The sequence below is a fragment of the Zeus faber genome, assembly GCF_960531495.2.
Source record: "Zeus faber genome assembly, chromosome: 4".
Classification (NCBI taxonomy): Eukaryota; Metazoa; Chordata; class Actinopteri; order Zeiformes; family Zeidae; genus Zeus; species Zeus faber.
Window position 1 is genome coordinate 11,087,565 of NC_137191.1, and position 27,782 is coordinate 11,115,346.

Here is a 27,782-nt window from a genome sequence, read left to right on the forward strand (position 1 = left end):
GGCCGCTGGGACTTTCCCGTTTTTAACCGCACGCGCCGGCGCCGCGTCTCGGGACGACGCCAGATATCGCCGCTCTTAGATACCGACGGGTTTTTGTTTTCCACGACGGTTGAGAAAGAAGCCGCTGACACCGACTATTGACGTTTGACGGGGAGCGCGGATAAAGCGACCATGTAACTCACTTGCTTTCCCGACCCGTCTCCATCTCCACCCCCCCCCCCCCCCCCCCCCCGGTCGGGGCCTTCCCGTGCAGAGAAAGAGAAAACCAAGAAGCAGAGGCAGCGGGAAGAGGAGCTGATCCTAAAAATCCATCAGCTGGTGCAAAAGAGGGATTTCCTGGTCGACGACGCCGAGGTGGAGAGACTAAGGTGGAGTGGCGGAGCGATTTACCGCATCCCGCCGGTTTATTTACACGGCCCCCGGGCGGCACGGCTCTCCTTTAACACGGGCGGAGTTGGTCGGGGGTCCTCTGGAGGGGGGGTTTTAAAAAAGCGGAGGAGCGGAGGCGGGGGGATAAATCCACCGCTCCATTGACTGTCTTGTACGGCTGTGTTTTATGTACAGTATGGACAGCTCATACATCACTTTGGGTCTGTTTTCTTTCCTCCCAGAACGACTTCAGTGACAGTCGATAGAATTGTCTGCGACAGGGGAAAGTACAATATATGAAATGATATGAATTTGAGCATCCGGGGAATATAAATTCAGAAATCTCTTGGGCCTTTGAGACGCTGCAAAAGTTGCTGGTCTATTTTAAGATAATAGAATAAAATGGAAGGGAATTGGAAATGGGAGCAGAGTTGCAGTGCAACCCGTGCCGCTGCGTGGCTTCCAGCCGTTCACGGCGGTGCATGAGAACTTGCTGCATTTGCACGGCGAAGGATTTTGCACTGATTGACCAAGTCAAATGCAACCGTCTTGTGATCAGGGAGCGGGAGGAGGACAAGGAGATGGCCGAATTCCTCAGACTGAAGCTAATTCCTCTGGAGAAGATGGTGAAAGCCACACAGAGTAAGGGATCGCACACATGCACGCGATCACATCGGCCGGGTTGAGTTTTAACAATTTAACGGTCTCTTCTTTTCTCTCTTTTCCCCCCCTTCTACGAAGACCCTCCAAAGCCCAAAAGACAAGTTCCCGAGCCACCGCCCAACAAGCCCTTCATCACAAAGTCGGGAGTAGCCGTCATCAAGGACTGCTGCGGCGCCACCCAGTGCGCTGTGATGTAGCCCAGATCGACCTCCGTGCGACCCCGGAAGCTCCCGTCGCCAACTCCCCACCTGTTCTGCCCAACTTCTACAACTTCCCGTCACCCAGCGAACCCCCAGCGCCACCAGGGGACGTTTCCCCCTGAGGTTCTGAGTAGAAGAAACCCAGTTTGTTAATTAATTATGGAGGGGGAGGGGGGGGGTGGACTGCGATCCCTAGTCAGCCCTTGGGGGAAACGCCACTCTGGAATACCTCCAACAGTGGAAATGGCTTCACTACGACGGAAGATTTTGAGATATCGAATGGATACGAATTGATATGAGGGACTAGGCAATGCATAAATTTTAAGGTAGTAATGGTGATGTTGGCCTTTGAGAAGATCAAATTGATGTGTCGGGAGAAGAGCTCCCCCCTAAGATGCAAGGCTAGTGTACGAAGATGTAATCTACATACAGTCCACAGAGCAGCAAGCACAATGTTCCCACTAAAACGAAAACTGCCTGGGTTCACTCGGAAAGGCCATTTTGTAATTATTTCATTTTAAACGGCGGGTATTTATTCTTTCCGCTTCCGCTCTTTGAAAAATACTAACATTTCCTCTTTATGTCCAATGCGTTCGGAAAACACCAAATAAATCTGGTCGTTGTCCCAATTGCGGAACCTGGAGTAGATCAGGTGAACGAGGAGACGTTCTGCCGGTGGCCGTTCCGTCCTCGAGTCGAGCAATATCTCACTTCAAATGCTTTGACTGGAGAAGCGGTTCAATCGGACCCTTTACAAAAAAACAAAAAACAAGCGGAAGGCTTGGTCGCGATCAAAGGTCGGTCACGATCAAAATAGCGTGTTAATATGTAACATACTTCAAAAATCCTGCTCGCCGACTAGGGTTGAGGTTATTTTGGATTTATATGCAAAAGACCAAGTCGTTATATTACAATGCTGTGACTGTTTGGTTCTGTGTAGATCTAAAATAGGTTCTCTCATTTAGCAGTCTATGCATCACTGGCCATAAGGGAATCTGCATTTTTGGAGTTACAAATGACTATGCTACTATCACAGCATTCAAAGTTAGTATGGAATTTGCCACCTTAAAAAAATAAAAATAGATTAAAAAAAGACAAAGAAAAAAGGCTGCTTGCGTAGCTTCCATGTAATCTAGCAGTTTATGTCGATAAAGGTCAGGTATTAATGCAACTATTTTAAATGCCTCCAGTATGTTTGAGTTAAATGGATTTAGGAAAATAGTGACTCACGGCAATTCGTTGCTTTCTGTCAAACTTTTACTTTCACACCTGATGACTTGCCGTTCTGTAGTAGTGACGTTATGAAGGTCCTTATCTTAAATATTGAATACATATGCAGATGAGCTGATTCTACCTGTACATACATGTTTAAATAAAAAGCATCTTTCAAGAATATAGTGTGCGATTTTGTTAAAAAAACCAAAAAACGTTTATACGGCACTGGGCAGAAAAAATGGACAAGCCGGCATAATGCTTGTGAAATTTATTAACATAAATCTATTTGGTCCCTTCAGCGACGACAGACTTACAGCAACTTCTAGTGAGGTAGTGGAACAGTGACTGAGAAGGGGGTGGGGGGGTAGGGGGAGGTTAAATCAGTGAGAAAGGCTGGCCTGAGGAAATCACAGTGCACATTACGGAGTACACAGTGCACATAAGGAAGTTAAATTAGGACAAAAACAGGACGGGTGACATTCTCAGTATAACACATCCACGCAACAAACAATTATCCAGAAGCGCCAGAGTGAACTGTTTACACCCAAACAGAGAACCACACAAATCTCACAGGGACTGGGGGAGGGGGAAAAAAACAAAACAAAACAAAAAAAATTCACAATACATCTTTCATAAACCATGAACCAAAACTATGCAAAAATGCATATTTTAGACGAGTGCAATAGCTTCTCATTGATGTAACCAAATTGAAAAAAAGAGAAAGCTCCATAGAACCTGTCGGGGAGTTGGTGGCCACTGCAGCGCATGAAAGTCTTTTGAGTTCTGCCCGACTGCTTAACAAAGTTGTCAAAATGTAAACGTTCTAGAAATATTTAAGCAAATTTTAAACCAATACAAATACTAAACTTGTTCTTCCTTGATAAAAAAAGGTTTTAAGAGTCATTTAAACATTACAATAAGGACTGTTTAGCAATTATTTTGTTATTTCACTTATTAAAAACAGATTTAGATTATAAGTGGATAATTAAGTCCAAGGGATTTAAGTAAGAAAGTAGGCATTGGATTTCCGTGGGCTTTTAAGGCTTTAAATTGAGTTAAATTGAAGTCTTAGAATTTGGAAATTAATGTGATGTCTCCTTAAGACTGGCTAAACAGAAAAGACAGGAACTGGCTGGAATTGGGCTTTTACCCATAGTATGAACATTTCCTAAACAAACACAATCTCATCTACAACGGGCCTTAGGTCTGATTGTGTCATCTGTGGGCAACAGAAGTCATTTCGGCAGCATCTGCACAGCCAGCGCACTCATCGACACTAAAGGCAGGGGGGAAAAAAAAACAAAAAAACAAAAATCAATACACCTGAATAGGTAAAAACGCTCCAAGATTGCGACATTAGAGTTGGTAAGGCCCCTGATACCCATTCCTTCAATACCACAGCTGATACAAGCCATTGTAAAAGCCAGGCTGGTTCCAGAGAGCCACAAGGAGGGAGTCCTCTGTGTTTTAAAAACTGTTCAGGAAACCATCAAGAGCCCCTTCGCTGTTCCACATGGAGCCTACCATCCCATCTCACTAAAAAAAACAAAACAAAAAACAAAACAACACAGATCCTTTCCCCTCATTTAAAAAAAACAAACTAACGTACTAACAACTTGGGACTGCCAACTCTTCTCAAACAATGAATTAACCCAGACAGGGCAGAGACCAGTTTCATTGGCTACTTGCAACAAGGTTCAACAAAACAACCTTGCGCGATCGAGGGTCAACTGCATGGATGACATTGACCCCAAGCTCCCAAAAAACTTGATGGAATTAAAGAAAGGATTTAATTGACCATAAAGAACGTCTCCGTTTAGTGCTCGTCCTGGGGTTACACAATGCATAAAGTCATTTATGCACTCCATACATATTTCACACCACCGACTTAAGTGTAAACCACGCTGACCAAAAGCTTAAAAGAAACAGGAACGTGTCGGCTACTGGTTGGCAGACACTCAAACCGCATCGCATTTGCTGCTGCCTCAGGACATTAAGCTCCATCCCTTGCAAGTCGGACCTTTTCAGAGCGGCCGAGGAAGAAGGAGCTCGAATCCCAGGCACGACTGCGGAATCTAAACTCGAGTGCCGGCTGCAACACGGGACGCAGTTCGAGCGAGAGCCCATGAACGACCGTTGCCCACCATCAAAGAACTAGTTAGAGGTAGTTTGTTCAGTCCTGACACCGAGGTCTCGTGACAATCCAAGTAAGGCCTCCCCCCTCCCTCCTCTGGAGACACCTGCATTAAAACAAAAAAACAACACGCCGATTTAAATGATTTCAAGACAGAATGGAGACAAGAGAATACCTTTAAGATAAACTACCTCTTGCGTATCTAACGATCAAAACCATAAGTTAGCAAACTGCCCAAGGGAAGACTGAAAGAATGAAATGGGCACTAGTGACACAAAATATTAATATCGCAATGGTTGCCTAAAAAAGGTCATGAATGAAATGGCCTGCACTGTAAGATACGGCAAAGCAGTAAGAAAATATGACAAGCGTCCATTTAATAAAATAGGTGAACAAGGAACCTTGCGGATAATTCACTCTTAATCGTCAATACTAGAAATCTAATGTGCGGGGGGGGGGGGGGGGGGGGGGACGACGACGACGACGACTAAATGTCCATGGTTTTAAGAGTCTATGCAACTCATCCCTTCCAGTTCTCCCAATGATTACATTCTGCAGTGCCCACCAACTCAACTTTTTAAAGGTTCTGCTATTGTCCGTTCCGAGCCAAGCGTTCGACAACACAGCACGGCGTTCATCGGCAAGGACAGCAAGTCAACAATCAACACATATACCACTCAACCGTTTCCCTGGACATAAAAAAAATAATGAAGTAAAATAAAAAAAAAATACCCAAACAAAACGACAAACGGAGGTTTTGACATCCTGGCAAACAAAAATGTCGCGTGAAACCCGCCATTAGACAATGGCTCGGGGAACATGGCGAGCATGAAACGATGAGCCAAAGAGTAAGTAAAGGGAGGTGGATTGTCAACGGGTGAAACTAGGAAGATCGGTCATCTTAAGAGTCCTTTTTAGTCGAGTCAGTCAACTCTTTTCTTCAGAGTTAAACGTGGACTAGCGTTTACGCCCACGCCAGAAAGGGAGGCGTCAGGGGCCGGCGGGGAAGGAGAAGTTGGCCGCGAGCTTGATCTTGCTGCGCGGAGCCCTTCTGCCGGGACTTTCCGCGGAGGCGGCGGATTTCACGGTCGAGGGGTGTGGAGCCTTGGCGACGGCTGGGCTGGCTGCGTCGGCAGGCGGCTGCTCCGCGCTCGGGCTCCCTTTGTGTTCATCTGAATCAGATGGCGCGCCACGGACCGCTGGAGCTGCAACATCACTGCCTTTGAAATTAAAATGCACCGGCGGTACAATTAGGAGGCACGGAAATCACAGATTTCAGCGAATATACGTGTGTGTGTGTGTGTGTGTGTGTGTGTATAGAACAGCCAGATTTAATGTTGAGGGAATTTGAAAGGTTATTTATGAATCGCTTGCACTTTGATCCTTTAAGTACTTTTTAGGGGTGTCACGATTCCGATCACAAGCAGGTTTGCGATACTCCCCGCAATTTTTACTGGGCAATATTGCCCGAAATGGTCGCCATATTGTGGCGGTCAAGATCCGCGGTTGGTTGGTTGGTTGGTTGGTTCCGCATCACTCAACGCACGCTGCACCCGCCCACCTGGCACTAGGGCTGCACTAGGGCTGCGGGAACGAAATTTGAATATCACAAAAAGAGTTCAATATAATTCATCCAGTTTGTCGCACAGTGAACGCACATTAGAGAGAATAGAGTGCGCCTTTGACCAGAATGTCCCGTAATTTTCACAGACGAGGCGACTTAAGTGGGAAATAAACCCGGCCATCGCGGACGGAATGTCCTCCAGTGCAGAGGTTCCCGGCCACCGGCTCGCGGACCGTGGCTGGCCGCCCGACTGTGAGAACTCTGGCGGGATTTTTTTCAGGAGTGATCGACTATCTGCTCCACAGCCGAGCAGCAGCAGGAGACTGAGCAAAATTAAATACAGCTCCAGATTTTATTTGGAGAATGGTGAGCGACTTGAAAGTAGTGTAATAAGCAACTTATTTTGATTCTAAAGCCTTGTTTTTCTAAATCTCTTAACTGTTTAGGTGTGTTATTTAAATGTGTTCATATTTGTAATTTATAATTATTTGTATTCAAATAAAAGTTACTTATTGAGAAACAAGTGTTTTTCTTTACAAATCAAGACTGTAGTCTAACAATGGGATAGCCGTCAGTGCTGAAATTCTTTTTAATCCGAAATCGAATTGTGACCTTAAAATCGAAAGTGAATCGGGGATTTGAAGAATCGTGACACCCCTTGTACTTTTTACAGTATCATGTTCATTAAAGGGATAGATTGCAAAATGTGAAGCCGCAGAGGGAATCAACTATCCTATCTCCTTTAAAATGAGGGAAATACACATTCCAGAATCTCCAAAACTGAGTTATACAAGTAACATCTTGCATCTTTGGGGGAAAGAAAGTAAAAATAAGAACAAGGTTTTTCTACTAAATACAGCTACATTCTGAACCATTTTTGAAACAACCATTTATCATTTATCCATCCACTGGACTGCGAAAGTCAACTCACCTGTGAGCTTCACAGGCAGCCCACAGCTCATTTTTTATTTTCATGGGTCATACAGGCACTTAAAATAATTCAGCATTTGACATGCTGGAAAGTACATCATTTCCTAATTTCACAGGAGTTAGGATAGTAGTTTCCCTCTGCAGCCTTGCATCGAGCTAACACAGTTAGCATGCAGCCCGACGCCATCTCTGTACCGGCCACACATGGATGAAATTTGAACCTGGAGTATCCTATAACGGTTTGGTGGCCATGGGTGCAGGGAACATGGGAACTGACCTAAGGAGGGTAGTGGCGGCGACGTCTTTTCTTCAAAGTGAATGAGGTCTGTCTGCTGGAGGAGGACGGGGTCAGGGTGGAGCTGGGGCGATGGAAGGCAGGATGGCACAGGACCACACAGCAGGTCTACCGGGGAGGTCAAGCACATCAGCTCCGACTCCACAACAAGTTCCCCACCTGGGAGAGTGAGGGCAGCGTTTACACAGCATTGTCTCCCCAACCCATACTTGCTTTATTGTGCACACAATTAACCACTCTTTGATGCAGTAGCTTATTTTTATAGGTGGCCGCTATGTCCTCTGTTCTTATTCTTTTACTGCATTTTATCACCAAAACATTCACCTCAACCACAAACTGCATTTGATAAAAAAATAAACTAATCAGCTATATTCAGCCTGATGAATACAGCTTTTTTCTTGAGTCACCTGGGTTGCTGGTTACAGAAGCTTCGCTGCTAGAGGGGTTTTCGCTTGGGCTCTCCCTGCCGTCCTCGGGTTGGGGGCTCTCAGAGGCTGCAGAGCTTGCCCGCGCTGAAAGACAGAATAAATAAAAAGCAAACCAAACAAAACAAAAATCAATAAAGCGGAAGCCGACAACATACACCTCAAGAGTCAGATCACGGCACAGAAAGCTACAAAATATCATTAAGGGGCCAAGGAATGAAATCATAAACTTCTGCCAAATCGATTTGATGGTTGGATTTGAAAATGTTTTACCTTTCATATCGTTCTTCAAAACGATAATCCTCTTATGCCCGTGCCCTTTGATCCAGACCACCTGATGGCGCCACACAACAACCAGAGGCAGTGACAAAGTGGGACAAGACAACAGGTGCGGCATTGTAAAGTCAGGTTTGCAGAATGAGTGTGACAAAACGTATCATTTGAACATCTCCTCAAACTGCATCATTCTTAATCATGAAGCCAGATGACCCAAAACATTGCATGTTTATACTAGCCAAGCCTACTGCTCTAAATCCTAACAATGGATCTTGTTTTAAGGTAGACCTTACGGATTCCTTAGGGCTATTAGTTACAACACCAAAGGCTTAAAAAGCACAACTTCCCACCTGTGGAATGGCGCTGAGAAGCTCGTCGACGCTGGAGTAGCCGTATGAGCGCGCCTGGAGGCTGAGGCCGGTGAACTTGCTGTAGGCTCCTAGGAACTCCGTCAGGAAGATCTGGTTGTAGTGGTAGGTATGCAGCATGGCGCGCACCGTGCGGGCAAACTGGTAAAGCCGAGTCAGCCGCACCCACTCCGCCCCCCGAGCGTTGGTGCCGCCATCGCAGTCTTGGCCAACGTCCTCGTGGTACAGCTTCAGGATGTTTGACGGTTAGTTTGTGGGAGAGTGATGATTGTACCTTGATAGAAACGGTCACCTATTAAAAAAGGTGGTGACCTTCTACTCACCTCCACCAGGTAGGGCAGGCTCTTCAGCAACTCGCTCAGGGAGAGGAAGCCATATTCGCACGGGTTGAGCGGTGCTTTGTGGACGGCCATGTAGAGCTGGCTCAGCTCCTCCACCCTGAGGCCTAAGGCAGTGTGCTCTGACTCCTGAGACATGAGCAGCGCGAGCAGCTGGCAGGTGAGCAGGCGCAGAGACTTCCTGCTGATCAGTTGCACCTCCCTGCCCTCTATCCCATCCACCACCTGATTAAAAGTAGAAAAAAAAATTCAGATTGTGAAATTATGAATTTGTCACAGTTAGGGCTGTATGTATAATTCCTTACTGTGGTGAAAAAGAAAGTATCACCACGGTATTGTGGTTTGCCGACCTGGGAAGAGGAGGGGCGGATATAGCAGATAAAAGCTTAAAAAAAAAAAAAAAAAAAAAATGCACAGAGCTCAATCAGGAATCATAAATAAAGGGAACCGTGAATGTACTAAGTGTGAATCACACTGCGCATTGAACCGTGCGCTGAAGAAATTCTGAATAGGGTACGGCCCTAGAGATGAATAATAATCGGACACACACAGAAGAAATCCCCCATATGGTTAATATCACTGTCACTCCTCCTCGCGCGCCAAGCTGAAGTGAAGAGCGGAGCACCTGGAAATGAGGACTGTCAATGACGACAACTAAACAACTGTGATTATCGTCACAGCCCTAGTCGCAGTTGCAGATAGACAACGATGTTACTTTGTAAGTGCAAAAAAAAAAAAAAAAAAAAAAAAATTATATATATATATATATATATATATATATATATATATATATAAAATAATAATAATAATAATAATAAATACAAAATGCCCTTTTCCCTTATCCAACTGAAAATTAAGAAGTTTTGAAAAACTCGCCAAAAGCCTTCAAATGAGTTGCACCATTACAGACCTAATAAAAATACATTTTAAATAGGAACTTATTATTATAATAAGTACGGACCTTTAAAACACCATCTGCATATTTTTCTGGACTTAACCTTTAAAAACTCTCGTCAATAAGCAACAATTTAATATCCTGCTTACACCTTCATTTTGTATATGCATGGTGTGGTTTGGTAATTGTGTGCCGCACACTGGTAACACCGAGGTAACCAAGTCTGAAATGTTGAATTCGAAATCACCTAATGCTTTAAAACAGACAATGCAGGATCGGTGCATACAAAATCTTTTAACAGTATCTCTGAACCTGTCGATCATATAGATGTGTTAATTGAACGCGGTGGAGATGTGGTTCTGGATCACTCTGGCTCAACTACACCCCCGGGTTAATTATGCGGGATACTGCACATCATTAAGCAGTCTGCTCTGAGCAGCAGCTGCTTCCGGTTTCCATTCAGAGCACCGTGAGTGGGTAGACGCGGCACGCATTACCTTGACAACGTGGCAGAGTTTCACCAGCAGGGCAGGCAGGGACGTGGCATCGTAGTCCTGCAGGCGCAGGCCGTAACCAAACGTCTTGCTGTATTCGTTCAGCAGCTGGCTGACAGGCAGGCTGCAGTTTCTCTGGGCGCGAAGCAGCTTGACTAGCTGGGCCGCCAGTGCCTTGATGCGCTCCACCTCTGTCAGGGTGAGCAGCTTCTCCTCTCCACACTCCAACACCTCGGGGAGCAGATTCATTTATTCGTAATGTTTTCAAGCCCCGCTCACACCAGAGACTGGAAGTGAGAGATGCCTAATAACGAGTAAGATGATTTTGTCTAAAAAAATATATATATATATTTATAATAATAAAATAAATAAATAAAAAGTATAGGATTTCTGGTATAATCATCAAATGTAATTAAAATACGATTAATTAAATGCAAAGGTAAGGCCAGGCATCAAAATGTTACGACAAAACTTGTATAAAATTGGCTCACTACATTTCTTTCCACCAGTTATATGTGTTCGTGCCATTATTTCAGGATTTTCCCAATCCTGTTTTTATAGCATTATAAAAAGGGTAACAAAGCAGCAACGAGAGACTGAACCTCCATGTTGATGGAGCGGCTCATGGGTCGTGCACACAACTCACAATCAGAACGTCAGGAATGGCCTCAAACAGCTCCATGAGCTTGATGAAGCCGTAGTAGGTTAGCTTGCACTGGCGACCAAAGTGGTGGTGGTACGTGGGGATGAACTTGCTGAATGGCATGCGGCAGTGGGGCTGGTGTCGGAGCAGATCCACAACCTCCTTCCCAAACTGCTTGGTGTGTTCCATCTCCTCCACTGTTCGCTCTGCGTGGAAGGCAAAAGGGAACCCATGGGTACTGAAAAGGCCACCAACGTAATGTTTCATTTTCATAAAAGGGGCTTTAATGCACCCTGACCAGATGTTACTCAACCAAATATATTTTTCATTTCTACAGTTTCAAAGCTGAGTTATAAGGTGCAGAAAGGAGAAAATATCCCAGAAACACCAATGTCAGGGCTGGGTTAAAAAAATAAAAACAAATAAAAAATACTGTACTGACACAATTTATTTGGATGGCAGCAATTCTCAAATCTCAGGGCTCCAGGGTGCGACCAAAAATCTGCCAAGTGCGACTAAACATTTTCATTGATCAGAGTGCGCCTCAAATTTAGCAGGTCTGATAAAAACAAATAAAAAATCAAAATCATTAACAAACGCCAAATGGGTGTGCAGGCATTTGCCTTTGAACAATTATAAACAGCCTCTCTTCTGTAGATTATTTTGCAGCGTAAAGCGAGGATTTTATGTACATCTTGCACATGTGCCACGCATCTGTGCGTGCGTGTATGTGTATTTCCCCCGCATTCCTTGCACGCGAACAAGAGAAATGGTGAGCGATGTCAGAACCATAAAACATAGCCTAATTCAAAATGAAGAGAACTATTTAAGGGTGTAACGGTTCACCGATACGAATGGGAAACCGGTTTTAACGTTAAAGATGCGATGACATCGATACGCGGACCCCTGGATCGATCTCAATGTACCATGAACCGGTCGATGACCTGATTCATAAGTCAAGGATCTGTTAACTGAAGCTTTGCGGCCAATTCCACTTTAGTATCAACTCAGCTGCTGCGGAAGACTCACCGATCTAACATTACAAGTTATGTCACGTCATGTTACTTTCAAAAGAATCATTATTTGTTTTGTTGGAGACCGGAAAGTGGGGGAGCGTGAAGCACGGTGGACTGGAGATCGATCCCTCTCTATTATGCAACCCACCGTCCTGATGCAAGGTTGAGCCGGACAGCCCCTTAGTTGGGTTTAAAATGTTTCGTTCATTCAAGTAGAAACGAAAATAAATATATCTGAAATAAAAACACAGGAAAACCGTCATGGAACTGGCGCGGCGCCAAGGCCTACCGCACAGCGCTGTCCGGAGGAGAGAGCAAAACTCCCCTCCAATTCTCTGAGTTAGGTTTACGTTTTTAATTTTCCATAAATTCAAGAGGTTTATTCGTCACATACATATACATACTTTCATACATATATGCAGTGAAATGTAATACACCATACAGGTAAGAAACAAAATAAATCTAAATCTTTCTCTAAATCCATGTTCAGGGATGCCTAATCCTGACCAGGAAGATTTTGGGTGCACCTAAATTATGTGCAGGTGCACCTAAATGGGAAAAAAAAATAAAATAGCTAGATCTCTCTCTCCCTCCCTCCCTCTCCCTCCCTCCCTCCCTCTCTCTCCCTCCCTCTCTCTCCCTCCCTCCCTCTCCCTCTCTCTCTCCCTCCCTCCCTCTCCCTCTCTCTCTCCCTCCCTCCCTCTCCCTCTCTCTCTCCCTCCCTCCCTCTCCCTCTCTCTCTCCCTCCCTCTCTCCCCCTCCCCCCCTCCCCCTCCCCCCACACACACACACACACACACATATATCTCAATATGAATCAATTTGTGAAATCTCACCTAATACCAAGCTCTACCGATTGAAAAATAAAACATAGGAACAGATTTAAAGTCAAAAGTTGGAGAATACTGTGAAAAGGTCATGCCTTTTTTTCTTTTACTCTATAGGGTGCCGCTATAGTCTGACCTCGCTTGGGAACGGAGATGACTGTGTCAGTTTCCTGCTGCGTTATGGTGATGGTGGTGTCCGGTATCTCGTTTAGAAGGTCCATCAAGTCACATATGCCGTAGTCAATCACCCTCCAGTCTCTGGAGAAACACCTGGCCGAGCAGAGAATGCAAGGACACAAATCACACACCAAAATCTTCAACCCAAAGCGCTTTGCTTAAAGGATGTACACAGTTTATTATATGGCAGGTGGCGGTGGGATTTAGAAACTGTACTCACCAGTGGTATGCCTGCATGAAGTCCTTGATGGCTACTTGTTTGCTTGCTTGGAACTTTAGCAGCTTCAGCAGATCCTGGGTGAATCGCTTCACCTGGGCACGATGGGTCAGGGTCAACAGGCGCTTGGTACCCATACCCAGGATCTGCAAGGAAGAGACAGTGGAGAGTAACAATGACAGTTATGTTTCTATGCACTGCCACAGAGGACGAAAAAATGCTGGACTATAAAAACATTTGATAAACCATCTTTTTGAGGCCATCACTGTATTGGAGACTAGAGGAAAACGACGAGAGGAAAATGCCAGAAGTTGTCTGATGACAATATCAGAAAAACCTTGGAAAAAGATAAAGGAGCTTGCTAGTCCAGTTAGAAAGGTGGAAGAGCACACACCTGAACATTTGTAGTAATGTGGTCTCCTACACCTAAGCAGAGACTTAAGACTTTTCAAAGTTAGAGATTTTGACCTTTGGTTATAATGCCACATCGGGCTGTTTGGGGACTTGGGTCAAGTTGTATTAGTTTCTAGAGTTGTATTACAGTTATTAGTGTAGTGTTATTAGCATCATTTTTGGCTTGAACCCTTAAAGCTGTGTACTTATATAATTCACGCAGTCCAAATTGCATTTTACCTGCAGTACGTGAGGCACAGCCTCAAGTAGTTCCATCAGCTTGGAGTAGCCGTAGTCTGAGACACGGCACTGCTTGGCGTAGTGGTGGTGGTAGGAAGGGATGAACTTGCTGATGGGGATGATGCTGGAGGGCCAGCTCTTCAGTAGGTCAATGATCTCCCTGCTGAACTGGATGAGCTGGGGGTTTCCGACTGGACTCTTAGAGCGCTGCATCCATGGTTCTAGTGGACAGTAGAACTTCTGGTTTCAATCATTACATCTCTGACAATGTGACGAACCTGGTTGGATTCATCTACGTAGCTTTTGGAATTCAGAAGCAGATACGTTCACCTAATCCAAGTGTATCCATTCAATAACTGGAAGGATTATCCGGGAGCAATGAGTCTTCCTACCAGAGTTTTGCGGTGGTGGTTTGTTGTGCATCCACTTGATGACTTTAAATCCATTTTGGGCAGTGACAACTGTGACGCTGGGAATGCAAGTGATGAGGTGCTCCAAGGGCACAGCGCCTTCTTTCGTCTCGTCATCTAGGTGGAGCGGGCTGAACTTCGCAGCATAGCAGTCTGTGAAACTGAGTGATAGCCAACTAACTGACTAAGAATTGCATATGCAATAGAAATTCAAAAGTGAATTGAGCTTACAGACAGTTATTACCTGAGGAGTGGCAGGGTGCCCTCGTGGCACTGTAGCAGGCTGTGGACGTGAGCGGACAAAGTGCTGAGACACATCACCAGAAATGGGATTTTATAGGAGTCTGGGTCAAAGTCTGCCTCACTGGAAAGCAGAAAACCACAATATGAGTCAATACCAACTTAAGACAGTAGATCAGCATGAGGAGGAGGTAAAGGAAAAACACAATTTTTTTTAAAATAATTTTTTAGTCATTGGCACTATGGGATCAGAATCTTTCAAATGTAGTGTATAGGGAGAATAGCTTCAGCCGACTGCCATGCACAGAGCTGCAATACATTGAACAATGGGGTAATCCAACCACGTTCTTCGGTGACCAGGAGTGCCCAATGCAAGTATATCATAAATATAATTAAGACGTCATGCAAGATATTTTCCCCAACAATGTCATAAACGGTGTGCTCAGTGCCTGAAATCCTGCTGCGGGTAGTGTTGTCGGCAGACTGGCTCATGATATTCCAGCTCCTCAAAGACGACAGGGCTGCCACTTGCTGAAGAGGAGCCCTCCTGGGACTGGGAGGATCCCAAGGGACTCTGTCGGGTCTGACTGCTGGGAAGAAGGCACACCAGCCTGGAAGCCCCCTGCTCCCGCAACGCCACCACTTCGGGTAGCCTGGCGAGATCCCCAACAGCGATTTTACGGGAATACCTACAGGGAGGGGAGTGAGTCGTTTGTGAGACGTCGAGTCAAGTTTCCACTTCATACCTAGAGGTGTAGAGCAACTCAAATAAAATGTTACTCACTTTTTCTCATAAAGCTCCGTGAACTTGAAAAGGGGAAGGCAGTGCGCAGGGGCATCTTGAAGGATGGCAATAATCTCAGAGCTGCACGAGAATCAGGAATAAATTAACAATCAGAACCCAAACCACGGTTTTATATTTTTTTCCCCAAAGTATTGAATGTCACAGAGCCAATCACCCCATTTCTCACTGTAAATGAAGGCACGCTGACGTACCCGAGTGTGGCGAGGGACTTGTTGCTGCCCCCCGTGACAAGAGACACTTGGATCCGCTTTGCTCCGATCTTGAAGCGGTGTAGGCCACTGACGGCAGTGATGGCCTGCTGCAGCGACGCCATCTGGATTGTGGCCTTTAGCTGGTAGTCAGTGTGGGGGCTCAGATCCACAGCTTTCACCTAGACAAAACAGATCCCAAAACACATGGCGAGACATAAACTTGAGAACATAAACGGTGAGGTTTAAGAGTTGTGGCAAAGACGACAGCATGGCTCACATACTCCCGACATTAAGCACATTCAGAAAAACAAGTACAAAATAAGCTTTTCATGGCTGAATAGAAAACATGTTCCATTGGCCTCAATGTCATCCATTGCTGTATAGGGACACATCTTGTAATACCTACCCTGCCATATCGAGAGAAGGTGTTGTGCAGTGTTTGCTGCACATCCTTGCGGGACATTCTGTAGTCCAGATTGGCAACCTGGACTTCTGGGCCTTCTGGAAAGGGCTCTGCAGGGTTGTCAGGACAAGGGCTACGAGGACCAGTCAGGAGCGGTGAAGAGCGACTGGACAAGCAGGGAGATGCACTCCTTCATTTAGAAGTTGAAAATGGCAGTTAGTTGGTGAAGCATAGACAGATTTTTCACGATAGAAGCAAAACAAAAGTAAGTGCTATAGACTAGTGTATGCAAATTTAACAACTTGCTCATTGCAATGACTGACCTGGAGGACCAGGAGCCTTGGGAGAGGACCAGGGGACTGAAGCTCCTGTGAAGATTCAATTTGCTGAAGGCCGAGGGTGTGCTGACCTGGAACTCCTCAGAAGTCCTGTCGTCTCGCCCCAATGGAGACTTTGAGCAATCTCTCCTACAGTGACGTGGCAAAGAAAGCATGAGAGAGAAGTCTGGAGAACTCCAAATTTTCTCTATGACTAAAAAGACTTCCGTCTTGAGAACATTCAATATAGGACGATACGACGTGATCATAACCGTTTCATGAGTTTCTCCCTTTTCGCCCCAGAGTACCTCCGTCTGTACATGGACTCTCCAATGAGGCCAGGCTTCGGCAGCTGGTCCAGGACTGGCGTCTCACCAGTGCTATTTGGTGTTAAGGTGTTGGTGCGGCCTTTTTCCATGTGGTTAAAACCCATCTTGGGTTTGGGCTCCACATCAGCTGGCTCCTGGAGCAGAAATACAAAACACATTATGAAACACGAATAACCAACATCCACATAACATTCATTCTGTTAGAGCAAAAGAAAAACAAAGCTAAAGGGAAGGAGTTTGAACTTATCCACTGCTCCTTCCGTAAGCGATTGCTCACTAGTGTTCCCTTCAACTCTGTTTGGTTAGAATCAAGCAAGCAAGTAAGCTACAGTCAAGTATCGAGGTCAGTACAGCCACCAGCAACAACTTCTGCACAGCAAAGATGACCACAAATAAAATGGAGGAATGGCTGTTGAGTTTGAGAGAAGAAAAAAAAAAAAGCTCATTTATCATGAAGATGAAGCTTCTTTGGTATAAGCATTGACATGTACAAAACACAGAAAGGAATTACAAGCATAAATGCCACACATGGTACATAAAATAAAGACAGAAACGACATACTGGACACAAGTAATGGGGAGAAAAGGCTAAAATGCTACATGCACATAGAGGCTCACAGGCAGGGATTAGGCAGGCAAATGAAATTAGTAAGCAGCTACATGCTAGCGAAGCAGTCGCAGTGTACAGCAGCTGAGACAAGGTTAGATGGCAGACGGGGTTAAGGGGGAGCAGGCACTTTGACGGCTGCTGACCTGATGGGACTTGACTGGGGCACCGCCGGGAGGTCCACTACAGCCCCTCCTGGGACTATAGGGCCTTTCGGGCACTGGGCCAGGAGTATGGCAAGGGCGGACTGCACGCCACGGCCTCCTGGGAGACCTGGGTTTCTCCAGGGGTAGAAAAGAGAAGGAGGACAGGGAGCGAGGAGACATGGAGTCTCGGGGGTGATATGTCGGGGCTGTTATGGGCTGGCTCTGGGGCACAGAGTGGGGCGGAGGGCGAGGCTCGGGGCTCCTATCGTCTTTGGGCTGCGGCGAGAACGAGAGGCGGATACGGTGTCCGAACACGTCTTCGTTTTCCATGCGCTTGCATGCGCGCTCGGCTGCGTCCATGCTGCCGAAACGGAGAACCGCCGTGCCCTGGGCCAAGCCCAGCACCTTGCCGCCACAGTTGTCAGACAGGCGGCGGAGCCTGACTTTCACAGCGTTCCGAAGATTCTTGTCACAGTTGACAGGGAGGTTGTGCACATAGAGGAGGTTGAAACTGGGCTGAGGAAGACACGGCACCCCTGGTCTGGGTTTGGGTTCTTTCACAGACTTAAAAATGGATACAGTAGCCCGTCTTTTTAAACGCAATGCATGGTTCCTAGATGGAATAATTTGAAGGGATGCTGCAGTGGATGCATTATAAAGGGGTTCAGAGCAGCATTTCAAATGCGTGACTCATCCCACGTCAAGTCCAAAGTCAAATGAGACATGATCAGTGGACGTCGCAGCCAATACCCTTCAAATGTACTTACCTCCGTTTTACAACTTAGATCAGTGTCGCACAAATTTTAACGAAGACTCCGTAAGGCCTACCTGAGCTTTAATGGCCATGCGTGGTGGCAGATCAGTTGTGATCTCCTGAAAGGTCACTTGGTGGTGAGCGTGCTGCAGCAGAGCGGGGGACGTGTGGTTTCCATGGACCAGAATAACCTGGAAACCATGGCGATGACGCAAGTCACTCAGCTCACTTGCAAAGTTTACATCCGCTTAAAAACAAAAACAGAAAAAAAAAAAGAAGGGCATAGTGGGAAAATGTTTTGTTTAAAGTAGTTAATATTGTGAAAACAGGGTTGCAGAGTTAAATTGAAGGTTACTCACAAGAAACTAAAACAACGGTGGCAGGTGCAGTGTGCGTTTCAGCGAAGCGCCGCAGACTCTGCCGCAGCTTGTCATCAGCAGCGTTCTTGGCTGTGGCGTTGATATGGGCAACGGTCACCTGAAAAAGCCAAATTACAAAGTTCACAATTTTGTTTTTGGGTCCTTTTTAAAGTAGCAGCGTGCAGAATTTTGTGGAATCTAGCGGTGAGGTTCCAACAAACTCAGTACTAGCGCCCCCCCCCCCCAAAGCTATGGTGGCTACAAGCTAACATTAGCGTAGTAATGCTAAAAAGCTATTTTATTCTAGGTGTTTGGTCTGGTGGCGAGATAGCGTTAGCAGGATACATATTTTATTACCGTTTGCAGAGTCCAGAAAACTCTATTATGGCAAAAATCATAATCACAATTATTTTGTCATGGTTACCCATTACCTTTGGAAACATCATCGTCTTTTTAACAGTGTATTTTCTTGAACTTTAAATATAAAGTAAAAAAGAAATGTAAAACATTTTGATAAATAAATAGAAAAAATAATATCTAAATATATATATTATATAGATCTAAATATAGTCATCAATGTAGTCTGAGAACAGTCTGAAAAGTTGCAGAATCTACGCTCTGCAATTATATGGGATGTTTGGAGCCGACCAAGAGACTCCTTCCGACCGTGTCAGACAAGACGTCACTGAAAATCAGATTTTTTCTTTAGTCGCTCTCCTTTTGCGGTGATGGGGGCCATGTCAGGCTCGGTTTGGGAGGAGGGCGCCGTGGCCAGAAGGAGACCGGAGGAAGCCCCGGTGCACCTGGACCTCAACACTGGTCAGACTTCATGTTTGATAATAACTTGTGTAATATAATATGTGCAGAATGGATCAGCGCGACGACTCTTTCAAGCATGGAAAACCCCTGGTGAGTGTCCTTTAATTAAACTAAACCTACCACATGGTATGGTCACAGCACTGGTCAAAAACCTGGCTGTAAGTTCGGGAGGGGGAGGGGCGAAAGCGTTGGACTACTGTAAGAGTAAATGGGTGCACTGAATTCATAACAAGAAAAACGAGGCACGATAATCGTTATATCTCGATTATCTCGTTTTCATAAATTGTTGGAAGCCAAACTCTTGGTTGAAAATAAATTAATTGCGCAAGCCCTATCGGTTTGACCACCCGGTAACAATATAGAGGTTAGAGGGAGAGGAAGAGCCAGTGTTTGGCCATGCTAGGCTAAAGTAGAAACATGCCTGCCTCCATGGAAGCGTACCCTCGCCTTATGTAGATCTAAGGGGCTTATTTATTTTAAAGGTAACGAAAACACTATTCTTATTTTCATGGGATTATACACTAAATAAAAACACATACTTATGAATATTCCATTCCATTTCTGCCAAATCCGTTCCATAAATTCTACACACTGCACCTTAAAATGACCATCATTTAAAGATGTGGGTCTATTTGCTGTGAATGAAATTTTTCTTTTTTTTTTTTTTTTTTTTTTTTAATTAAGAACCATGATTAATACCTGGCAGTTGTTGAGTTCCTGGATAACAGCCTTACTCTCCTTGCTGATATCGCAGACACAGATGAACTCTGCCTCGCGGTGACCCTGGAAAAAGCGACTGCGGATACGCTGCACTACAGCTCCGGCCGAGCGCCCGCTGGGCACGCTGCAGTTCTCTATGTCCCAGAACACTCCTACAGGAGGAATATTCTCTGGGACACTGCTCTCTGGAGATCCTGGTCAAAAATCATCAACAACATTGAGGAGATTTACAATGGCACCGTGTCAGTGATGTTTATACATTTTCCGAGCTGGTAGTGAAGGACTCGCAATCAAACAGGATCGGTTTGTGAGCCAAACTTTCCACACTGCAATCCAAAAAATTATTTGGGAGTAAACTATCAACACTGCAATCAAATGTTTCATTGCAAGGAGAATACATTTGTTATTAAAAATGTATTCATGCGAATCAAAAACTTTTGTTTGCGAATCCAAAAGTTCGGTTTGCGAATCAAAACGATCAAATCCAAATCTTGTGGGCAGGACCTACCGTATTTTCGCGACTATAAGGCGCATATAAACGTCTTTTTTTTTCCTCAAAATGTGCGGCGCGCCCTATAGTGCGGTGCGCCCTATGTGTGTTCCGCGGACATAAGGCGAGGTGGCCCCAGTTGGAGGATAGACTCGAGCGGTGGATCATCGAGCAAAGAACGAGTGGGGCGAGCGTTTCGACGGTCACTGTTCGACTAAAAGCAGTTACGCTAGCGGAAGAAATGAAAATTGAACATTTTCAAGGAGGTCCGTCGTGGTGCTTTCGTTTTATGAAACGGTGCCATTTTTCCATCTGGACCAGGACTACAGTAGCGCAGCAACGTCCGGCGGATTATAATGAAAAGACTGCAGCAAACACATCGCCGACAAACGCATCCAGCCAAGCCACATCACCAACATGGACGAGGTGCCGCTCACTTTCGACATCCCGGTGAATCACACGGTGGAGAAGAAGGGGACCAGCACGGTAGCGATACGCACAACGGGATATGAAAAGGCGTCGTTTACTGTTGTGCTTGGCTGCCACGCAAATTGACAGAAACTGCCGCCTGTGGTGATTTTTAAGAGAAAGACTTTGCCTAAAGAGACTTTTCCAGCTGGAGTCGTTATTAAGGCAAATGAAAAGGGCTGGATGGATGAGGAGATGATGAAAGAGTGGCTGAGGGAGGTGTATGTAAGGAGACCAGGTGGTTTTTTTCCACGCATCACCATCGCTGTTAATCTGTGACTCCATGCGTGCCCATCTCACAGCCGATGTGAAAAACAAGGTGAAACAAATGAACGCTGTGCTTGCTGTTATTCCGGGAGGTCTGACAAAGGAACTTCAACCGCTCGACATCGGTGTGAACCGGCCGTTCAAAGTAAGGCTGCGAGCGGCGTGGGAGCGATGGATGACCGACGGAGACCACAGTTTCACGAAAAGTGGAAGGCAGCGCCGGGCAAGTTACGCCACAGTTTGCGGATGGATTGTAGATGCTTGGGCTAACGTGTCTGCTGGCACTGTTGTTCGAGCTTTCGCAAAAGCCGGCATCATTTCCGAGGAGCCGCACGGCACGGAAAGTGACTCTGACAGCGAAGAAGGGGAAACTGGCATGTCTGATTTAGCGCAGCTGTCTAATTCAGAAACAGAGGATGATGACTTCGATGGGTTTGATTAATACTTTGTAATAAATACATGAATAAAGCACAAACATACTCAGTTTTGCTCCCGCTCTATTTTTAAATACGCAGTAGAGGTATTTAAACGTAGTAGAGGATATGTACCGGTATATAAAACCCGCGCCCTATAATCCGGTGCGCCTTATGTGTGTGTTAAATACAGTAATGGCACACATAACTGAGACTGCGCCTTTTAGTACGGTGCGCCTTATGGTTGTGAAAATACGGTACTCTGAAAGATGTAAGACACGTCTCTATTGGCCAGTCTCGATTGGAGTGACAGCCTGACAACGTCCACAGTCAGCAAACGAGACATGGCTGGGCGATAAAATGTTAGATCATTGTCACGATAAAATCTTCCACGATAACGCTGGGGGGCGCATCCGCTGAAGACGCTGAATCCACGCCCCATAGTGGGAGAGGTGCACTCTCTCAAGTGTCAAATACCACTAATCCAATAACCCACCGGGTTCACATGGAGTCGAGACTGCGCCCCACTGTCCGGGAGCGCATGGAGCTGGGGGAGCCACCACCCTCCGAACGGAATGTAAATGTAAATAAGTAGAAAGCGCTGTTGTGTACATTCTGGCATTCAGGGAAGATATTGCCAAAAAGCAAACTACACCGCGTTCCAAATTATGCAAATGATATTTTTCGTCTGACTTTCCTAAAAAGTCGGTGCAAATGACAGTCAGTATAATTTTCAAGTCATCAACCGGTATAATTTGAATGTTATTGAACAAACCTCCCAATGATAACAGTATTTTTCCCCCCAAAATAAACTCAAAATGCCCTGTTCCAAATTATTATACACAGAGTTTCAAAACATTTTATAGGTTCTAAAGAACCGAAAATGGTCATTTGTTAAATTTGCAGCATTAGGTGGTCATATTTACTGAAATCAAAAGCCATTTCAATCAAAAACATCTTAACAGGGCAAGTTACATGTCAACATAGGACCCCTACTTTGATATCACCTTCACAATTCTTGCATCCATTGAACTTGTGAGTTTTTGAAGAGTTTCTACTTGAATTTCTTTGCAGGATGTCAGAACAGCCTCCCAGAGCTGCTGTTTTGATGCCAACTGCCTCCCACCCTCATAGATCTTTTGCTTGAGGATGCTCCAAAGGTTCTCAATAGGGTGGAGGTCAGGGGAGGATGGGGGCCACACCATGAGTTTCTCTCCTTTTATGCCCATAGCAGCCAATGACAGAGGTATTCTTTGCAGCATGAGATGGTGCATTGTCATGCATGAAGAAGATTTTTCTAAGGAAGGCACGGCCCTTCTTTTTTTTTTTACCATGGAACAAAGTGCTCAGTCAGAAAGTCTATACTTGGCAGAGGTCATTTTCACACCTTCAAGGACCCTACCAGCTCTCTCCCCATGATTCCGGCCCAAAACATGACTCTGCCACCTCCTTGCTGAGGTCGCAGCCTTGTTGGGACCTGGTGGCCATCTACCAACCATCCACTAATCCATCCATCTGGACCATCCAGGGTTGCACGGCACTCATCAGTAAACAAGACTGTTTGAAAATTAGTCTTCACGTATTTCTGGGCCCACTGCAACCGTTTCTGCTTGTGAGCATTGGTTAGGGGGGGGCCAATAGTATGTTTAGGCACAACTGCAAGCCTCTGGAGGATCCTACACATTGAGTGGGACTCCAGAGGCACCAGCAGCTTCAAATACCTGTTTGCTGCTTTTTAGTGGCCTTTTAGCAGCCGCTCTCTTTAGCCGATGATTTTGTCTGGCAGAAACCTTCCTCATTATGCCTTTATCTGCACCAACCCGTCTGTGTTCTGAATCAGCCACAAATCTCTTCACAGTACGATGATCACACTTGAGTTTTCTTAAAATATCTAATGTTTTCATACCTTGTCCAAGGCATTGCGCTATTTGAGGCTTTTTGGCAGCAGAGAGATCCTTTTTCTTTCCCATATTGCTTGAAACCTGTGGCTGCTTAATAATGTGGAATGTCCTCCTTAACTAGTTTTCTTTTAATTGGGCTCACCTGGCAAACTAATAATCACAGGTGTCTGAGTGATTTCAGTGATCCAAAGAGCCCCGAGACACAATACCATCCATGAGTTTAATTGAAAAGCAAAAAATTTAATGTTTATGACACTTAAATCCAATTGGCATAATAATTTGGAACACGGTGTAGTGTAGGCTGTAGTAGCTCGTCGTGATTGAGCTGGAGAACCACTGACGAATGCGCTCTACTCTTATATAGTGTTGGGGGAGGTGCCATGCCAGGTAGGAATGCCCGCCCCAAAAAATAATATCAGGACCACAAAAACAGTTTTGTGGTCTAACTTTACAATTCAGTACTACATAGTTCAGTGTTTTCACATGTTTTGAGCAATTCGTTTCTAACACTTCTCACATAAGGTGTTGAGAAACAAATCTTGGAATTTACTTTAACGGTAGAAGTCCATCGGATGCGTTTGCGCAGCGTAAGGGCGCGATGCGCGGTGTGGTTTTCCACCGGCTATGTGGTGAAGTGTCGAGAGGAGAAATATTGGAAACAACAGCGATTTAAACAGTTTGATAATACTGTGACGCTTAGCGGGGTAGACTAGAAGGAGACAGACAGAATATCCGTGTGAAGATGAAGTTATTGCCTGCTGCGAGGCTTACAACGACCCCAGGGTTATAGTGTCCAGTCGGAAAATAACAACCTGGGATGGCCGTGTTGCCTTTTATTATCACACACACACACACACACACACACACACACACACACACACACACACACACACACACACACACACACACACACACACACACACACACACACACACACACACACACACACACACGCACACACACACACACACACACGCACACACACACACGGTCTTGATCAATAAGCAAACCCGACGGCAGCTCTAGGTCTCTGGTACAATGTACTCATAAAACACATTTAAATTGACTGTACTCTTTACACAAACATTTCTACATAGTTTTATTTCGTGTTTCTATTGAAAAGGTTGCACAGGTGAAAAAAAAAAAATAGACCTCCCGCAAAAATAGAGAAATGCCACGCAGCTTACATGGCTGGTGGAGCCGCAGCAGTGGATTAACAGGGGTTTAATAGGAAGTGCCCACTTATGGCATGCCGCCCATAAGCTGCGCCAACGCGTCTGGTGGACATCTATCGTAATGCATTGTTAATCACAAATGTAATTTACTTGCAATAAAACATTTTTGATTGCAGTGTCGATAGTTTTGCACTAAAGTCAATTTTTGGATTGCAGTGTCGATAGTTTTGCTCTTAAACCTATTATTTGTGATTGCATAATAAAGACACAAATGTAACTCCATAAAATGTCAACTACCACTCACCATACTTCTGGCCAGTCTTGCCCAGGCTATTTGGTAGCATCAGCAGCAGGCCATCTGAGGACGTGCCACAGCCATTACACACCGGGATGGGGATTGGTGCGGTCTGGGGCAGGGGAAGCGGGACATTGGGCCACAGCTTTTCTGGTTCAGGCACCAAACCATTAACAGGCTGCGGATGAGCACAGGTTGACTCCATCAAAATCTAAAAAGTGTGTCGCAGCGACAACTACATGGGCAATAAAACGCATTTTAAAACACACCAAACTTCTCATACATGAGTACTTTAAAATTGCCGACAAGGATCTATCTTAAGTCTAAATACAAGACAGGGAGCCACAGTGAATGAGGACAATTCCACCAACCTTCAACAAGCACTCCCGGCAGTAGTGTGACCCCTTCAGACAAACCGTGCGATCTACATTGAGGTGCATAGGGTTAGAGCAGAAGCGTGCTGTGGTGGGGGTGGTATTTGGGAGGTCACCATGTGATGTGGCTCTCTGGGTCCCCTTGGCTGCGCTACTGCAGTCGACACCACACGGGCAGTAGACTGAGGAGTTGTGCAGGGCGGCAGAAAGAGTAGGCATAGAAGATGAAGGCGCAACTAGAGGAGCTGAAGATGAGAAAAGGCTCTGTTGGCTGCATGGGAGAGAGACACCGGAGCAGGCATGGAGCCCTGAACAGCAGGGGAGGCAGGAGTGAGAAGATGTAGGCTGGGATGTGGATACAGAGGAAGGCAGCTGGAGTTTGTATCTTCCAGGACTGAACAATGAGTTATTAGTTTCACCGCCACTTCCATAACTAGAGCTGATTTGAAAGGTAGGGAGAGATGAAGCTGCACGGCAGGCCTTAGGCCTAACACTAGAACTGCTAATGGGAGTGTCATCAGAGCTAGGTGCCACATAGAGTGAGACAAGACCATTATTATTATTATTTCTATGAACAGCCCCGTCACCTAGTGCTCCATATCCAGCAGTGTTGCAGTGGTCACAATGAGTGCAAATGCTTACTTTGGGGCTAGGCCCCTCATGTTGCTTTTGTGATGGTGGTTGTTTGTGGGAATCTTGCGGAAGCTGAGAAGGCAGCAAGCAAGGAGGGGGCAAAGAGAGAGGGGCCAGAGGGAAAGGCTGGGATGACGAGGCAGAGGAAACATGAGGTGGCAGGGGGGGGACATCTTTCAATTCCAGCACAGGTTTTCTGCTCTCCATGTAATCGCTCTGGTGAGGTGAAAAAAAACAAAAACGTTTTTTTAGAACTTTTGCACATGAAGCTAAACAAATTACTGAAACCCAGGAAAGGACGGTTTTAAGGTTTACGTAAAAAAAACAAAACAAAAAAAAAACCAGGATGTCAAAAAGAAAGGTTCGGCCACTAAAACAGTGTACATGTTCTATGATATGATCCTCCACCACAAATGTGTTTAATATAGTCTGCTGTTTTGACTATGCCTGATCCATTAAATCCTCTGCAACCTGGAAATGAGGTCAAGGCGATAAGTTGATAGCTCATCATTTTACATAATACTGGTACAACGTGTTCACCACATTGAACTGTATCATGCAAGTAACACACAAGAATTCTAGTTTTCATATAAAACTGCCTCAGACAGTTCAGACCTTATGACACGGGAAATTGTAAGTTATATCTCTTCAATATACTCTTGTTGTGATATCTATCAGGTACCTTTAGCCTTTACTTCTAAGTCTATAAATCTTAGGTACTCAAACTGAAAACAGCTGCACGAAACAGAACTGTTGCATTGTGTCAGAACAGACATTTGGCAATAACTATTTGAAATTGTGTACCAATGAAAGCTTTGAGATACTATCCTGCTGAAAATGTGTTTGTTTTCCGAATGACAACATAAACATTGCTCTTATCATCACCATAAGAGCACTGATTTAACATATAACTTTTATAGAGGAAAAGAAAGTTAAAGTAAAAGCAAATTCCACCAATCCGCATATCATGCATTTCCTTGTGCATGGCATTTTACAAAGGGGCATCATTGTTCCTATGCCGGCCGACACATTCCCTCATTTGTCTATTGTTGGAGAAAAATATCCTCCTCGAAGGATCACCAAGTTGTTCAGTTGTAGAAAACCTTTCTTAACCCTGTTTGAATCAATTACTAAACTTCTGCTGATTAATTCAACTATAACAATTACCTTCGAGGTTCTCCGCGTGCTTAATGATGTGTTGGAGCGTCAATCAGAAGACGTAACACGAATTTAGGAGTTGGTCAAAATTATTGTCAGGCAGAATCAATAAGTGCCGGCTCAGTTTCAGTTCTTAAAGTGGGAACCCCGTCCCTTCTTCCCCGGACCCTTATATAGTCTAATCTACGCAAGCGGTCACAAAAGGACATATCGACCACAAAGAACTATGTTGGTGCAAAACAACATGAGCAACCTGCACGCAATCGGAAAAGTACTGGAAACAACATGTGTGCAGCTGGTCACAAAGAACTGTTTCCAACCGGAGGCGCCATATTATTTCTAACACTATGTGTGTGTATATATATATATATATATATATATATATATATATATATATATATATATATATATATATATATATATATAGAGTTGTTTATTTTCAGAAGATTGCCTACTTGTTTGTCCGTAAAATGGGGATTGGCGTTCTCATAGGTGGAGAAGCAATCTGTGAGTTTCCAGAGCAGAGCTGATGCCTCAGTTTCTGGATGACTGAGCCATGGGAAGGGTCTAGAGCTGCAAATGGATCGCTTCTTTCCCAGTTCTTCCATCATCCGGCCGTGAAGGTTTTTTTTTTTCACGATGTCACCTCTCTCGCATGTTTTCCTGGTAGTCGGAAGAAATTCTCTTTAGATATTCTTTAGCTACTTCATTAACATGCAGAGTATTTCAGCCTTTTAAAGGCCTAATATTTGTCAAACTGAATTCAAGACATTTTAAACTGCTTAATAGAGACCCGCGGACACCCTGTTGTAACAGGTCTTGATAACAAG

At 45.0% G+C, this 27,782-nt stretch overlaps 2 protein-coding genes across 2 annotated transcripts in view; one reads left to right on the plus strand and one right to left on the minus strand.

The window, feature by feature from the left end:
- Positions 1-2,509, plus strand: part of bmerb1 (bMERB domain containing 1) — a 12,711-nt gene extending 10,202 nt beyond the window's left edge. The window contains exons 4-6 of the mRNA XM_079998752.1: positions 254-368; positions 929-1,011; positions 1,111-2,509. Of these exons, the coding sequence (XP_079854878.1) occupies positions 254-368; positions 929-1,011; positions 1,111-1,229 (317 nt within the window). The 3' untranslated portion in view covers positions 1,230-2,509. The remainder of the gene's footprint in view (positions 1-253; positions 369-928; positions 1,012-1,110) is intronic.
- A 2,968-nt stretch (positions 2,510-5,477) lies between these two features.
- Positions 5,478-27,563, minus strand: marf1 (meiosis regulator and mRNA stability factor 1; the record flags this gene model as incomplete). Its single annotated transcript, XM_079998951.1, has 28 exons — positions 5,478-5,801; positions 7,353-7,529; positions 7,778-7,882; positions 8,069-8,129; positions 8,422-8,667; positions 8,763-9,002; positions 10,170-10,397; positions 10,813-11,015; positions 12,789-12,922; positions 13,050-13,192; positions 13,680-13,900; positions 14,072-14,250; positions 14,334-14,453; positions 14,779-15,018; positions 15,114-15,194; positions 15,326-15,504; positions 15,732-15,918; positions 16,052-16,195; positions 16,354-16,508; positions 17,127-17,642; positions 17,955-18,127; positions 18,240-18,357; positions 19,758-19,972; positions 24,797-24,965; positions 25,159-25,343; positions 25,452-25,628; positions 25,749-26,010; positions 27,408-27,563. 28 exons carry the CDS (start codon positions 27,561-27,563, stop codon positions 5,572-5,574), a joined length of 5,244 nt encoding a protein of 1,747 aa, XP_079855077.1. The 3' UTR covers positions 5,478-5,571.
- Positions 27,564-27,782: the final 219 nt, after the last annotated feature.